This window comes from Salmo trutta, chromosome 12 (genome assembly GCF_901001165.1).
Source record: "Salmo trutta chromosome 12, fSalTru1.1, whole genome shotgun sequence".
NCBI lineage: Eukaryota > Metazoa > Chordata > Actinopteri > Salmoniformes > Salmonidae > Salmo > Salmo trutta.
The window spans coordinates 36,479,214-36,495,672 of NC_042968.1; the positions used below are offsets into that span (position 1 = coordinate 36,479,214).

At 44.3% G+C, this 16,459-nt stretch overlaps 1 protein-coding gene across 1 annotated transcript in view; it reads left to right on the plus strand.

Moving 5' to 3' along the window:
• LOC115203470 (leucine-rich repeat serine/threonine-protein kinase 1) overlaps window positions 1-16,093 on the plus strand; it is a 121,921-nt gene extending 105,828 nt beyond the window's left edge. The window contains exons 34-38 of the mRNA XM_029768168.1: window positions 2,742-2,939; window positions 3,183-3,397; window positions 8,846-9,331; window positions 10,256-10,357; window positions 14,698-16,093. Of these exons, the coding sequence (XP_029624028.1) occupies window positions 2,742-2,939; window positions 3,183-3,397; window positions 8,846-9,331; window positions 10,256-10,357; window positions 14,698-14,875 (1,179 nt within the window). The 3' untranslated portion in view covers window positions 14,876-16,093. The remainder of the gene's footprint in view (window positions 1-2,741; window positions 2,940-3,182; window positions 3,398-8,845; window positions 9,332-10,255; window positions 10,358-14,697) is intronic.
• The last annotated feature ends 366 nt before the right edge of the window (window positions 16,094-16,459 follow it).

Sequence of the window (16,459 nt, forward strand, 5' to 3'; positions counted from 1 at the left end):
CTACTGCCCTGTATGGTTGTCATGATACCAGTATCACAATAATACCATTCTCGATTTTCCATGGCGAAAAGATGAAGCAGACTACTATTTGGTCCTTTAGGAACCTTTCTTACAATATTGTGTATAGCTTGGAAAATAAACACATTTGACTCTGGATGATAACATAATGCTCTTTGTTTCCAAGATTAGGATTGTTTTCCTTTAGAAATGAAATCCGCTTCATGTTTTGTTTCCTTGCCACGAGACTTATCGCGATACTGCTACCGTGACAACCCTGACAACCCTATCTCAAACCATCTCCTAGACCAGTAGTTCCCTAACCGGTCCACCGGTAACCCCAACAATACACGTTGTTGTTGTAGCCCCGGACAACCATACATGATTGCATGGATCTCTGTGAGAAAGAATTATGGGAACCCAACCCATTGTTGGTCCGTCATCTACTAAACCCCAATGTAACCCTGATACACTGGATAATCTGTGTTCTCTAATCTCTGTACTGTAAAGTGTTTATACAGTAACAATACAGCAGTTGATAATAATACGGTACCATCTAACTGCCTCAGAAACCAGCCTATGACTGTTTTCACCGTTTGTAGGGATTTATTTGCATTCTGACCATCATTAACTAACTCAGCTACTGTGGTAAAAGAGGTTTTACGGTCCTCTTAACAGTAGAAATGCCAGTCCTCGAGCGGTCCCGCTCTGCGCCAATGCCGCGTCTTTTTGATGTCAACATTCAAACAGTCTAAATCCATTTAATATATGCATCCTGAAAAATGTTCCTTTGGTTGTGTTTATGAAGGTAACATTAGAATACAAATTTGTATATTTTATAAAGAACATAATAGCATTTTCATTAGTATATGTTACTGTAGCCTATTTGTAAAGAAAATGAAAAACCTCTAACCACACCCATTATAATTTCTATTATGATGTCATTTTGGCAGGTCTTAAGAAACATTGAAATAAGAAAATGTATTTCAAAAGAACAGAATAGCATTATCTGTTTTATTATGTTACTAGTCCTTGCTTAGTAGCCTGGGCTGTATGCTGCCACGTGTTCATGTGTGGAGTGCATGGAAGTGGTTATTCTTGGTAAAGGTGACATTTTGAAATAGAGCTCATCTCTTTTATTTTGAGCTATTTGGCAAAAATTAGTGTTTTGGAAACCTCAGAATCGTCTCTTTCAGATATTATACAGAAATCAAAATGTCTTACCTGCATATGACTCTGTAGCACGGGTCGGCAATGAGACAGTAAAATCACCAGGAATTCAGCTAAAAATGAGTTTAATTTAGGAAATCTATTCCCAAGTATTTCCAGGAATAAAAAAAGAGACGTGATTGTGTCTCAGTGTAATCAAGGTATGGAATGATTGTTATTTTCAAATACAATCTCTTTTTGGGCTTAGTTGTGGTCATTTGCGGTGCACAAATGATTGTAATAATGTTCTGCCTCCCCGACCATCCGCTCTGATAAAAATCTAGTTGCCTACCCCGACTGTAGGATCATTTTAAAAGTCACTTTCTGTTGCTGCGTTTCCCTGCCTCTGTATCAATTCCAAGCTGCGCTAGCCCATCTCTTCAAATACAATTAGACCATTGTTAATATTGTCACCCATCAGACTATTGTCAATTTAATCTTGTGTTTAGGATAACTCTATTATTATGTGTAAAATGTATTTCAATATAGTTTAGGTGTAGTTTAGATGGGCCATCAGCTGTGCTGTGTTAAATATACTTATTTAGGAAAAGTCAATGGCCAAGTCATTTAAAAATGTAAATTAGTTTTGTGTCAACATGACGCTTTTGGTGCTGCTAGTGATAAACAGGAGCACTGCCTGTTTGCCCCCTCACCTCCCCTTCTCCGTCCCCCTTCACCACCCCTCTCCCTAGACCCTCAGCCCTTTGAAGTGTCCTGTGACTGGGGTAGTCCAGGTGTTGAGGCTGACCTAGTGGAGCCTGCTGTCTGTCTGGGGATAAGGAGCAAAAGGCCCTCTCACATTATACCTGCAAGGCACTTTGATTTGCTTGCCACGAAGAAGGGGCGCAGAAGTGTTGGATAGTTCGATTTGTTTGAACTTTGACAGAGGCAACACCCCCAAAGTACCATAGCTCTATAACATATTTCTGACACGTCGGCTGTTCAGGGTGTTACACTGCAGACGTGGAGCCCCCTTTGATCTTTCCCTCCTTCCCAGAAACCCATCCTCCACTGAAGTCAGCTGTACAGGTAGAACAGTCAGGCCCCGCTGTAGGACAACAGTAGAACAACAGCTGGTAGTTGCTAGGGGGACTGCGAGGTCGTGGGAGGAACAACTCTGGGGAAAACATTCTACAGTGACACTGAGCCGCTGACCTGGTTGTATGACATGTAAAAATATGTGTCGGGAATGACGAACGCTATCAAACGCATATTTACACTTAAATTAGAAGACCGTACAGTAGATTGATTTACTGGTTGTATTATTTACTGTAGCAGTGCATGCAAGAGTCTTTTTACTGCCCCGCTCTCTATTTTAACTTGGCAACAAGAATGTTTTCACCACCATTCATGCTTTTCATCTAGTCTTCAGTCTTTATCAAGGTTTGGATGTGTTGTTGATATCTTTACTATCTCTGTCTCTCTCTGTCTCTCTCTCTCTCTCTCTCTCTCTCTCTCTCCATGTCCCTTCAACCACTCTCCACTCCGTATACACCCCCCCAACCTAACATTCTGGTCTCCTCCCACCCATGCAGACCCAGGCGTGTGTCTTCATGGGGATGTCAGACGGTCTGGTGGCAGTGTACTCCCTAATGGATGACATGCCTGTAGAAGGAGAGACCTACCTGTGTTCTCACACCCTCAATACGACCATGTTTGGGATGGAGGACTCTGACCCCAGACAGAGACCCTACCCAGTCAGGAGCATGGTCCTGGTCCACAGTGGATCCCAGGTTGGAATAGATATATCAATATACCACGATATGCCGATAGATATATCAAAATGTATCTATCTAGATATTCTGGTATATTTCAATATACCTGTATACCACAAGGTCAAATGATGAAATAGTAAATAATTGTATACAGTAGTGAAATACCGGTAACCTCATTACAATATTACTGTGTTAAACTCTGGTAATATAAATGGTTATCATAAAGTGTAAATCTTATCTCCACCTTGCTCTTCCTCCCAGCTGTGGTACTCCCATGGTCCAGGCCTGCTGGTGATCGACTGCCGGACCCTCCAGGCGGTGCGTCGCCTGGACCCCTACGACCCACCATCCTCCATACAGGCCCTGGCCTCCAGCCCCTGTCTGTGGGGGGATGAGGCGGTGTGGACCCTGGACGACCACACCAACACCCTGCAGATGTACCACGCTGCCACCTACCAGCTCTGTGCCACGTACAGGTGTGTGAGACGTGAGTGGGTGGGGTGAGGTAGTGTTACACTAATGGGTAGAACACAGCTATAGGATACGCTGGTGGTAGGTAGAACACAGCTATAAGATACACTGGTGGTAGGTAGAACACAGCTATAGGATACGCTGGTGGTAGGTAGAACACAGCTATAGGATACGCTGGTGGTAGGTAGAACACAGCTATAGGATACGCTGGTGGTAGGTAGGACACAGCTATAGGATACGCTGGTGGTAGGTAGAACACAGCTATAGGATACGCTGGTGGTAGGTAGGACACAGCTACAGGATACGCTGGTGGTAGGTAGAACACAGCTATAAGATACGCTGGTGGTAGGTAGGACACAGCTATAGGATACGCTGGTGGTAGGTAGAACACAGCTATAGGATACGCTGGTGGTAGGTAGAACACAGCTATAAGATACGCTGGTGGTAGGTAGGACACAGCTATAGGATACGCTGGTGGTAGGTAGAACACAGCTATAGGATACGCTGGTGGTAGGTAGAACACAGCTATAGGATACGCTGGTGGTAGGTAGAACACAGCTATACGATACGCTGGTGGTAGGTAGGACACAGCTATAGGATATGCTGGTGGTAGGTAGGACACAGCTATAGGATACGCTGGTGGTAGGTAGGACACAGCTATAGGATACGTTGGTGGTAGGTAGAACACAGCTATAGGATACGCTGGTGGTAGGTAGGACACAGCTATAGGATACGCTGGTGGTAGGTAGAACACAGCTATAGGATACGCTGGTGGTAGGTAGAACACAGCTATAGGATACGCTGGTGGTAGGTAGGACACAGCTATAGGATACGCTGGTGGTAGGTAGGACACAGCTATAGGATACGCTGGTGGTAGGTAGGACACAGCTATAGGATACGCTGGTGGTAGGTAGGACACAGTTATAGGATACGCTGGTGGTAGGTAGGACACAGCTATAGGATACGCTGGTGGTAGGTAGGACACAGCTATAGGATACGCTGGTGGTAGGTAGGACACAGCTATAGGATACGCTGGTGGTAGGTAGGACACAGCTATAAGATACGCTGGTGGTAGGTAGGACACAGCTATAGGATACGCTGGTGGTAGGTAGGACACAGCTATAGGATACGCTGGTGGTAGGTAGGACACAGCTATAGGATACGCTGGTGGTAGGTAGAACACAGCTATAGGATACGCTGGTGGTAGGTAGGACACAGCTATAAGATACGCTGGTGGTAGGTAGGACACAGCTATAGGATACGCTGGTGGTAGGTAGGACACAGCTATAAGATACGCTGGTGGTAGGTAGGACACAGCTATAAGATACGCAGGTGGTAGGTAGGACACAGCTATAAGATACGCTGGTGGTAGGTAGTACACAGCTATAGGATACGCTGGTGGTAGGTAGGACACAGCTATAGGATACGCTGGTGGTAGGTAGGACACAGCTATAGGATATACTGGTGGTAGGTAGGACACAGCTATAGGATACGCTGGTGGTAGGTAGGACAGAGCTATAGGATATGCTGGTGGTAGGTAGTACACAGCTATAGGATACGCTGGTGGTAGGTAGGACACAACTATAGGATACAGTGAGGGGAAAAAAGCATTTGATCCCCTGCTGATTTTGTACGTTTGCCCACTGACAACGAAATGATCAGTCTGTAATTTTAATGGTAGGTTTATTTGAACAGTGAGAGACAGAATAACAACACAAATATCCAGAAAAAAGCATGTCAAAAATGTTATAAATTGATTTGCATTTTAATGAGGGAAATAAGTATTTGAACCCCCTCTCAATCAGAAAGATTTCTGGCTCCCAGGTGTCTTTTATACAGGTAATGAGCTGAGATTAGGAGCACACTCTTAAAGGGAGTGCTCCTAATCTCAGTTTGTTACCTGTATAAAAGACACCTGTCCACAGAAGCAATCAATCAATCAGAATCCAAACTCTCCAGCATGGCCAAGACCAAAGAGCTCTCCAAGGATGTCAGGGACAAGATTGTAGACCTACACAAGGCTGGAATGGGCTACAAGACCATCGCCAAGCAGCTTGGTGAGAAGGTGACAACAGTTGGTGCGATTATTCGCAAATGGAAGAAACACAAAAGAACTGTCAATCTCCCTCGGCCTGGGGCTCCATGCAAGATCTCACCTCGTGGAGTTGCAATGATCATCAGAACGGTGAGGAATCAGCCCAGAACTACACGGGAGGATCTTGTCAATGATCTCAAGGCAGCTGGGACCATAGTCACCAAGAAAACAATTGGTAACACACTACGCCATGAAGGACTGAAATCCTGCAGCGCCCGCAAGGTCCCCCTGCTCAAGAAAGCATATATACATGCCCGTCTGAAGTTTGCCAATGAACACCTGAATGATTCAGAGGACAACTGGGTGAAAGTGTTGTGGTCAGATGAGACCAAAATGGAGCTCTTTGGCATTAATTCAACTCGCCGTGTTTGGAGGAGGAGGAATGCTGCCTATGACCCCAAGAACACCATCCCCACCGTCAAACATGTAGGTGTAAGTATTATGCTTTGGGGGTGTTTTTCTGCTAAGGGGACAGGACAACTTCACCGCATCAAAGGGACGATGGACGGGGCCATGTACCATCAAATCTTGGGTGAGAACCTCCTTCCCTCAGCCAGGGCATTGAAAATGGGTCGTGGATGGGTATTCCAGCATGACAATGACCCGAAACACACGGCCAAGGCAACAAAGGAGTGGCTCAAGAAGAAGCACATTAAGGTCCTGGAGTGGCCTAGCCAGTCTCCAGACCTTAACCCCATAGAAAATCTGTGGAGGGAGCTGAAGGTTTGAGTTGCCAAACGTCAGCCTCGAAACCTTAATGACTTGGAGAAGATCTGCAAAGAGGAGTGGGACAAAATCCCTCCTGAGATGTGTGTATACCTGGTGGCCAACTACAAGAAACGTCTGACCTCTGTGATTGCCAACAAGGGTTTTGCCACCAAGTACTAAGTCATGTTTTGCAGAGGGGTCAAATACGTATTTCCCTCATTAAAATGCAAATCAATTTATAACATTTGGGACATGCGTTTTTCTGGATTTTTTTGTTGTTATTCTGTCTCTCACTGTTCAAATAAACCTACCATTAAAATTATAGACTGATCATTTCTTTGTCAGTGGGAAAATGTACAAAATCAGCAGGGGATCAAATATTTTTTCTCTCACTGTACGCTGGTGGTAGGTAGAACACGGCTATAAGATACGCTGGTGGTAGATTGAGTGAGTGGTGATGGTGACTGGAGAGGGCTTTGACTGATAGGAAAGATATTCAAACTTGACTTTAGAACACCATGGCCCATAAAACCCAATGTCTTGTGTAGTTAACCAACTATACTAATATTCTATAGTATACTATACTAACTAATATACTAACTAAAAAGGGACTTAGGAAAGAAGAAGAAACTACACTATGAAACAAAGATAAATGACAAAGAATGATAGTAAAAAACTTTGGATCACCTTAAATTATATTTTGGGAAAAAAGGCAAACTCAGCTCCATCATTCATTCAATCAGATGGCTCATTTATCACAAAACCAACTGATATTGCCAACTACTTTAGTAATTTTGTTAATTGGCAAGATTAGCAAATTTAGGCATGACATTCCAGCAACAAACGCTGACACTTCACATCCAAGTATATCTAACCAAATTATGAAAAAGACAAGCATTGTTATTTTGAATTCCATAAAGTGAGTGTGGAAGAGGTGAAATAATTATTATTGTCTATCAACAATGACAACCCACCAGGGTCTGATAACTTGGATGGAAAAGTACTGAGGATAATAGCGGACGATATTGCCCCTCCTATTTGCTATATTTTCAATTTATCCCTACTAGAAATTGTGTGCCCCCAGGCTTGGAGGGAAGCAAAAGTCATGTATAGAATAGTGAAGCCCCCTTTACTTGCTCAAAAAGACGACCAAACAGCCCGTTACCAACCCTTAGTAAACTTTTGGAAAAAATTGTGTTTGATCAGATATAATGCTATTTTACAGTAAACTAATTGACAACACACTTTCAGTATGCTTATAGGGAAGGACATTCAACAAGCACAGCACTTACACAAATGACTGATGATTGGCTGAGAGAAATTGATGATAAAAAGATTGTGGGGGCTGTTTTGTTAGACTTCAGTGCATTATCGATCATAGTCTGCTGCTGGAAAATTGTATGTGTTATGGCTTTACACCCCCTGCTATATTGTGGATAAAGAGTTACCTGTCTAACAGAACACAGAGGGTGTTCTTTAATGGAAGCCTCTCCAACATAATCTAGGTAGAATCAGGAATTCCCCAGGGCAGCTGTCTTGGGCCCTAACTTTTTTCAATCTTCACTAATGACATGAGTAAAGCCAGTGTGTCTATGTATGTGGATGAATCAACACTATACATGTCAGCTATTAGTTTCAGAGTGGTTGGCAAGGAATAAGTTAGTCGTAAATATTTCTCAAATTAAAGGCATTGTATTTGGGACAATTCACTAAACCTCAACTAAACCTTGTAATAAATAATGTGGAAATTGAGCAAGTTGGGGGGACTAAACTAATACTATTACTGGATTGTCATTGTCATGGTCAAAACATATTGATACAACAGTAGCTAAGATGGAGACCTTAACAGCACTATCAACAAGGTAGGTCCTAGAGGTCCTAGTGTTGTTGCACCTGGACTACTGTTCAGTCATGTGGTTAGGTGTCACAAAGAGGGACTTAGGAAAATTGCAATTGGCTCAGAACAGGGCAGCACGGCTAGCTCTTGGATGTACACAGAGAGCTAATATTAATAATATGCATGTCAATCTCTCCTGGCTCAAAGTGGAGGAGAGATTGACTTCATCACTACTTGTATTTATGAGAGGTATGGACATGTTGAATGCACCGAGCTGTCTGTCTAAACTACTGGCACACAGCTCGGACACCCATGCATACCCCACAAGACATGCCACAAGAGGTCTCTTCACAGTCCCCAAGTCCAGAACAGACTATGGGAGGCGCACAGTACTACATAGAGCCATGACTACATGGAACTCTATTCCACATCAAGTAACTTGATTAAAAAAACAGATACAAATATGCCTTATGGAACAGCGGGGACTGTGAAGCAACATAAACATAGCCACAGACACATGCATACACACACAATAAAATATGCACTATAGACACATGGATTTAGAACTGTAGATATGTGCTAGTGGTGGAGTAGGGGGCTGAGGGCACACAGTGTGCTGTGAAATCTGTGAAATGTATTGTCATGTTTTTAAAATTGTATAAACTGCCTTCATTTTTTTGGACCCCAGGAAGAGTCAGCAGCTAATGGGGATCCATAATAAATACAAATACACAGCCAAGACACAATTTCACTATGCAACAGACCATGTGACCAATACATACACATAATACAAATGTAATTTCGTCATTCCAGCTGTGGAGACGCCAACCCTCTCCGGGACGTGTTCACTGTACAGCGACCTGCAGGGGTTACCATGGCTACTAGTCCTGACCTTGACTCAAAGAGGAAGAGTCTAGATGAGGAGGAGGAGGAGTGTCCTAACGGCAAAGTGACGCTGATCTACAGCGAGGAAGCGGGGACTCAGATCATCCAGCACCAGGATTCGCTGACGGACTACTGCTCCATGTCCTCTGACTCCACCCCTTCGCTGGGATTTGACCGATCCGGCCCCTTGTCAGAGCCGCTGGGATTGGACAGATCCAGTTCCTGCGCGCTCAGCTCATTGGCTAGTTCCAGCAGTTTGCCTTTTTCCAATGAGGAGGAAGAGAGGCCTCAGGACCACCCAGACGACCCTGACCCTGTGGTGAACTCTGACCCCACCACAACCTTTACCACCACTCCCCCCCACCTGCAGGCCCTCACTGTGCTGGCTGTCAATGGAACCCTTTGGATCCCCAGGTACCCACAATGCTACACACACAAACCCAGCATGTCACACTGTCATACAACAGACTTAGGGGCCGGGTTCCAAGTCCTATTTTTTTGCAGTCAAGAAAAGATTGCTCTACCATATTTAGGTGGTTCCTGAGACGTTAACACTCCTCCAGGCGTTGTGAGATCTGATACTGCAACACATTTCCATCTGGTCTGTCTGGTCCTACTCCAATCTGTTTTGGATGTAAGCACTAGTTGTTATTTAGGGGAAGTTGTGTTTCCATAGCTCGGGCTGACACTGAACACTTGTGAAGAGCAGACTGAAATACCCACTGAAATATCTGAACGGTTCCTTTTGTGAAGGAAAATGTTTTTTAGAAAAGGCCCAAATGGCCCAGTCTGGTGCCAGGTCAGGGTCTTTTTTCTGGCCCAGACTAGACTTGTTTTGGGCCAGGCTTCAGAGGGTGAAGCACTAAGGTCTATGTCTTTAGGCCAAACATGGGTCAAGTCTAATGGTGGAAATATGCCAACAGATGGAACTTAGGTCTGTCCTCAAATCACAATTTAGAGTTTTGAATAAGGTTTGTCATTTACAAAATAGTATTCAACTAACCAAGTATGTCAAACATAAAAATAAAAAATGTGCAAAGTAACCATGATTGTTAATGTTAGTTGTAGTGCTAGTCAGCTATAGCTTGTTCTCTATCTAGCTTTCTAGTAAATGGTGAGCCAATATATTTTATCATGGCTTTGTCTTGTCCCTCTGCAGCAAACACGTTGTGGGCTTCTTTGTCATTATTGAGCCAATACACGAATCAGCAAGAAGTGATTTGAATCAGAGTATAATTAGAATCTATGAGTATAATCTATGTGGTCAGCCCCACTGAAACACGACCTATTAGACTCTGCCAACATCAGATCTTTAGTCACTACTGTGTTGTGTTCCAGGAGTGGTGGTGACGTGATGGTGATCGAGGTCCAGCGGCAGACAGGACAGCTCAGGGGGCGTGTCATCGCTGTGCTCTGCCCCCCTGGAACTTCCTCTTACGGGTGAGGTCATATCCTGTCAGGAAGGCTGTTTCTCAATAGTCTAAAGGGACAGTTTGAGATGCATCCATTATTTTTGATAGCAGTGAGGTGTGTAGACTCTGTCCAATCATCTTCCACCATGCTGATGGATCAGCCAGTTACAAATCCACTCCTAGCCCCACCCCCTAGACAATGCTTTTAAATCTGAGAAGTGTAGATAGGTTTTGTGAATATGGTAATAGCCCTCCCTTGCCCTCTGATAGGCTAGGTCAAGGCTGCCTTCTTGGAGCTCTACCGTCCTGCAGGGTTTCAGTCCAACCATTATTTAGCACACCTTAGTTTATTAGCTGCTTACCAAGACCTTAACTAGCTGAATCAGGTATGTCAGGTTAGGGTTGGACTGAAAAACTACAGGACGGTAGATCTCCAGGAATAGGGTTGAGCATCACTGGCCTAAATGGTATTTCCTTTGGGATACATAGGAAGTACCCAATTGTATGGGTTGATGCTCTAAAGCAGGTATCCCATTCCTAGCCTTCGAGGGCCACAGTGTCTGTTGTCTACAGCTTCTCCTTCAGTAATAGCCTTTACACCCTGCCGAGCAGAGCAGTACTGGGCTGGCCTGGTTACGTATCCACCATAGTAGCTGTAACCGTGCTGGAAAAGACTGTCTGAGCCAGCACACTTCCATTGTGCTCGGCACGATAGTGTGAGATATAGAACTGATCTAGAGCTGGGAAGCCAGTTGTGTGGCTGTGTGTCCTGTCTGGCCGGTCCATGGCCTTAATGACAAAGGTGTATAATTACCCCCATGTACTTACCATAAATGCCTCATTTGGTGATTTTGCGGTATTGTACAATGCTTTCCGTTGCTCTTTTTTTGTGTCGTCATTAGCACAGTATACATGATCCCAATTCTAGCTCCAAAGACAGCGTCAATTTGAAAAAAATGAAAAAGTAGATTGTGCTGATTTATATTGAACCATGTCGCGCGCCGTAGTTGAAAGCCTGGATAGTGCTCAAACGATGATGTCATATCGGAATTGTTCAATCTTTTTTGCACCTTCGCCATTGTCCGGGAAGCAGAACAGCAACCCTCCATGCTCCAGGAGTGCAGTTGAAGACAACGGCTGTAAACTATAGTCACTTTCAAATAGATTGCACCACCCAAAGAATCCCCAATGCAATTATAACATCCAACAAAACAGTGTGGGAAAGTGCTCCGTTGATTAACCCATTACAGTCTAAGCCCTGTCTAAGCCGGGGGAAGAGGGGGTGGGGGTTCTACTAAGCTATTATGGAATTGTTTTAAGAAGGGCATACCAAGGATCATTTAGCTATTTGATTTAGAATTTTAATACAGGGCGGAACCAAATGTCAGGGCAATGTCTTTCTACCGTAACACCGGCGCATTGCCCCGTCCAAGCCATGGGATGCATCCCAAATGGCACCCTTTGCTCTATAGAGTGCACTACTTTTGACCAGAACACCTATGGGCCCTATGTAGGGCATGGGGTTCCATTTGGGATCCAGCCATGGTGTTAACAGTGAAAAACAGGCCTCATTCCAGACCTGTGGAGTGTGGGACCTCTTTATCTGCTGTAGCAAAGTAGGCCAGCAGAACTGTCTGGCTACATCCCAAATGGAACCCTAGTCCATATGTAGTAGCACCCTGTTCCCTATGTAGTGCCCTGGTCAAAAGTATTGCACTACAGAGGGAATAAGGTGCAATTTGGGACGTACACACTTTCTGGCACAGCAAGAAAAGGAGCTGGAGATTAATTTGCTGATTCAGCTTCAATAAAGACCGAGCAGAGATCCCTCATCATGTGCTTAACGGGGTTTTTCCCCACTCTGTAATTATTCCTATAAATGTCCCAGCAGCTGTTTTAGCTACAGCAGAAGAGGACTTCTGTCTAAAGTGCATGCGTGTACGTGTGTCAGTGTGCGTGCGTGAGGTTTTAGCAGCAGGCAATGAAAGGGCCACCCAAAGCCGAGGTCCTTAATAAGCAGTGGTTGTCAGGGGGTTAGTGCTATCTGGTATCCTTTGGACATCCCTAACCTTAACCCCTACCCAAACCCTAACTTTAACTTTAACAATAACATTAACCCTTACCTTAACCATTTAAATTTCAACATCAATAGGGTGACGTCAGATCCCGTTTAGACTAGTAGCACCAGGGACAGGTTGAGGTCAGGCCATAGGGTCGCAGGAAGACAGGAAAGGCTGTGAGAAACACGCTGGAGACTCTGGGCTTGTTTCACATCGACTGTAGACTGACTGACTGATCTACAAATCATAATGACTAGTTATTTAGGATGCAAGGTGATTTGTAGATCAGTCAGTCAAATCTACAAATCACCTTGCATCCTAAATAACGAGTCATTATGATTTGTAGATCAATCAGTCACAATTACCCACAATGCACCACATATGTAATGCTATCGAACACGGTCTCTGTTTATCAATTTAATCCCATTTGAAACAAACTACAATTTATAAAGGCTTTATAGGGCAGGAAAGTCTTCATTTTCTATGGCGACACCGCTAACAAATGACTGTTCTGTCTAAGTGACACTTTTCTGGGTGTGTGTGTGTGCTTGTGTGCTTGCGTGCAGTTGTGTGTGTGTGTGTGTGTGTGTGTGTGTGTGTGTGTGTGTGTGTCAGGGGGGAAAATATATTTCAATACAAAATACCATTACCCCATAGTGGTCTTATGCTCACCTATGTTTGTAACCATCAGTGTTGTAGATTACATGGAACCATCAGTGTTGTAGATTATATGTAACCATCAGTATTGTAGATTACATGGAACCATCAGTATTGTAGATTACATGTAACCATCAGTGTTGTAGATTACATGTAACCATCAGTATTGTAGATTGTATGGAACCATCAGTGTTGTAGATTACATGTAACCATCAGTGTTGTAGATTACATGTAACCATCAGTGTTGTAGATTACATGTAACCATCAGTGTTGTAGATTACATGTAACCATCAGTGTTGTAGATTACATGTAACCATCAGTATTGTAGATTACATGGAACCATCAGTGTTGTAGATTACATGTAACCATCAGTATTGTAGATTACATGGAACCATCAGTGTTGTAGATTACATGGAACCATCAGTGTTGTAGATTACATGTAACCATCAGTGTTGTAGATTACATGTAACCATCAGTGTTGTAGATTACATGTAACCATCAGTGTTGTAGATTGTATGGAGCCATCAGTGTTGTAGATTGTATGGAACCATCAGTATTGTAGATTACATTGAACCATCAGTGTTGTAGATTACATGGAACCATCAGTGTTGTAGATTACATGGAACCATCAGTGTTGTAGATTACATGGAACCATCAGTGTTGTAGATTACATGGAACCATCAGTGTTGTAGATTGTATGGAACCATCAGTATTGTAGATTGTATGGAACCATCAGTATTGTAGATTACATGGAACCATCAGTATTGTAGATTACATGGAACCATCAGTGTTGTAGATTACATGGAACCATCAGTGTTGTAGATTACATGGAACCATCAGTGTTGTAGATTACATGGAACCATCAGTGTTGTAGATTACATGGAACCATCAGTGTTGTAGATTACATGGAACCATCAGTGTTGTAGATTACATGGAACCATCAGTGTTGTAGATTACATGGAACCATCAGTGTTGTAGATTACATGGAACCATCAGTGTTGTAGATTACATGGAACCATCAGTGTTGTAGATTACATGGAACCATCAGTGTTGTAGATTACATGGAACCATCAGTGTTGTAGATTGCAGTGCATACCAGAGAGGATGATGGTAGTCTTGGTGAGCTACAACACATGAAACAACAGTGGCAGGAAGATAATATGGGGGTGTGTATATGATGCATGGTTAAGCACGCAACACGGCAACAAGCTATTTGGAAGCCTTCCCTCTTCCCAGAGTGTTTGTGTCATGTCCTACATAAATCAGGAGTGCGATGAGGTATGATTTACCTGTTTGTGTCATTTCTGGAAAGTATGTATTAACCTGTCGATGGCACTTTAAACCCTGATCTAAGATTTAGAGTTAAAGTCAGGTTTTAGGGAAGGTAAGTTCATCCTAGGTGTGTGCCTAAGGGCACCTCCTACCTGGAGGTATAAATCCTATGTAAACAGGGTGTTGTGTGTACTCCTCAGTAGCCTTCCAGGGAACCTCTTCTCAGTAAAGCCTGGCTACTTCTAGGAAGAATCCACACATACTCATTTCAATGTTTAACTCTCTCTTTCCCTCCTCCCTATCTCACCCTTCTATCCCTCTTCCCCCTCTCTCTCTTCCTCCCTCTCTCTCGCTCTTTACCCCCCCCCCCATCTCTCAGGACCCTGGAGGAGGCCGCACTGGTGGCAAAGGACACGGTTGTGTGTGGCTTTCGCAACGAAAATAGGGCCTGGTGCCTGTGTGTCTGGCGGGGCTGGGGCCCCCGTGAGCTAGATGTCTTCTACCAGTCCTACGAGGAGCTGGGGAGGCTGGAGACTAGCATGAGGAAAAGAAGGTAGCTGTTGTACGGCACCGGCCGCACTGTCCCAGGCAGGGGCTAGCAGTCACAGAATCATAGCTCTCTGTGTGGGAGAGGGAGAGGAGAGGGAGAGGGAGAGAGAGAGTGTGTCGAGAGACCTCGGCCAGGGGGAGTACACATTCACAGGCCCCCAGTGTTCAGAGCAGGGGGCCGCGGAGCTCTGATATCAGAGGGACGTGGAGAGGAGGGGTGAGGAGAGGAGAGGAGAGGAGGGGTGAGGAAGATGGTGAAGCAAAAGAGAGGACAGGACAGGAGAGATTGGGATATGTTGAGAGGAGACTCAGGGAAGGTGGGGAAGGATGCCTCATCCTGTCATATCTTGGGCCCAAACACCCAGGGACCAGGTCAAAAGCCCCCACACTTCCCCCTCTGGAGCATCACTAAGATGGATTGACTACCAGTTAAACCTGAGGATGAAGATAGAAGGGACTAGGGTTGTAATTTTCCGGTAACTACCAAAATTACCAGGTTTTCCAGAAATCTAGTTGGAAGACTCCCGAAATCAGGAGGGATTAGCAGGAAATCCAGAATCTACCAACCAAGATTTCTGGAAAACCTGGGGATTTTGGGAAGGTTACTGGAGTTCTGCAACCCTAAAACGGATGGTAGGACAAAACGGGCCATAAAGACACGTGTCCCAGATCTACTGAACACTGACAGAGTCTACTCACTTCACAGGACAGTGGAACGTAACACTCAACTGGGTCGTGTGTGTATGTGTGTGTGTGTGTGTGTGTGTGTGTGTGTGTGTGTGTGTGTGTGTGTGATATGAGTAAACAACACCGTAAGGACACAGCAGAAAGGTCTCATTATAGAGACTGGGACTGTCTCTAAACCAATGACACTCTCTCCTATACCAATCTCTCATACTAGCTCAGATGTTCATTAGATTTTAAACATGTTCTGCTACTGGGCTAAGTTGCCAGTACTAGATTGTGTACTGAGGCTGCATCCCAAATGGCACCCTATTCCCTTCATAGTGCACTATGGGCCCTGGTCAAAAGTAGTGCACTGAATAGGGTTCCATTTGGGACATCCAGTGTGTTGATACCAACATGGGAGGGTTTGCTAACTTCACTGCTGTGTCAGTGAGATGGTGTTAATTTATGGTGTAATATGTTCAAATCCTCTTCAGTGTAAATATACTGTATTGTGTATATACTGTACGACCATGAATAAACTTCTTATAATAGTAGAAGTCTGTGTTGAATGGAAGTTTATTGACCTCGTATCCAACCTGCCTGCTGTGTCTATCAAATGTTATCAACAAAATGTTGCTTGTAAGAGACTTGCCTGCATCACCCAATCTCATACATTTGAGTATCCTCTCCCAATCTCTCTCTCCTTCTCCCCCTCTCCTCTCCCCTCTCTCCCCCCTCTCAATATGGGGAGAGAGAAGTAGGGGGCAGGTAAGTTCTCCAACACAGCCTTGCTGTAACCTGACCCCTGACCCTGACCGCTGATGTGGAATGACGGATGAAAGGATGGAGGGAGGGATGATGGATTAATGAAGGGAGCGCTGACAGGGGCCCCACCTGGAAGGAGGAATACAGGGTGCTTGTAC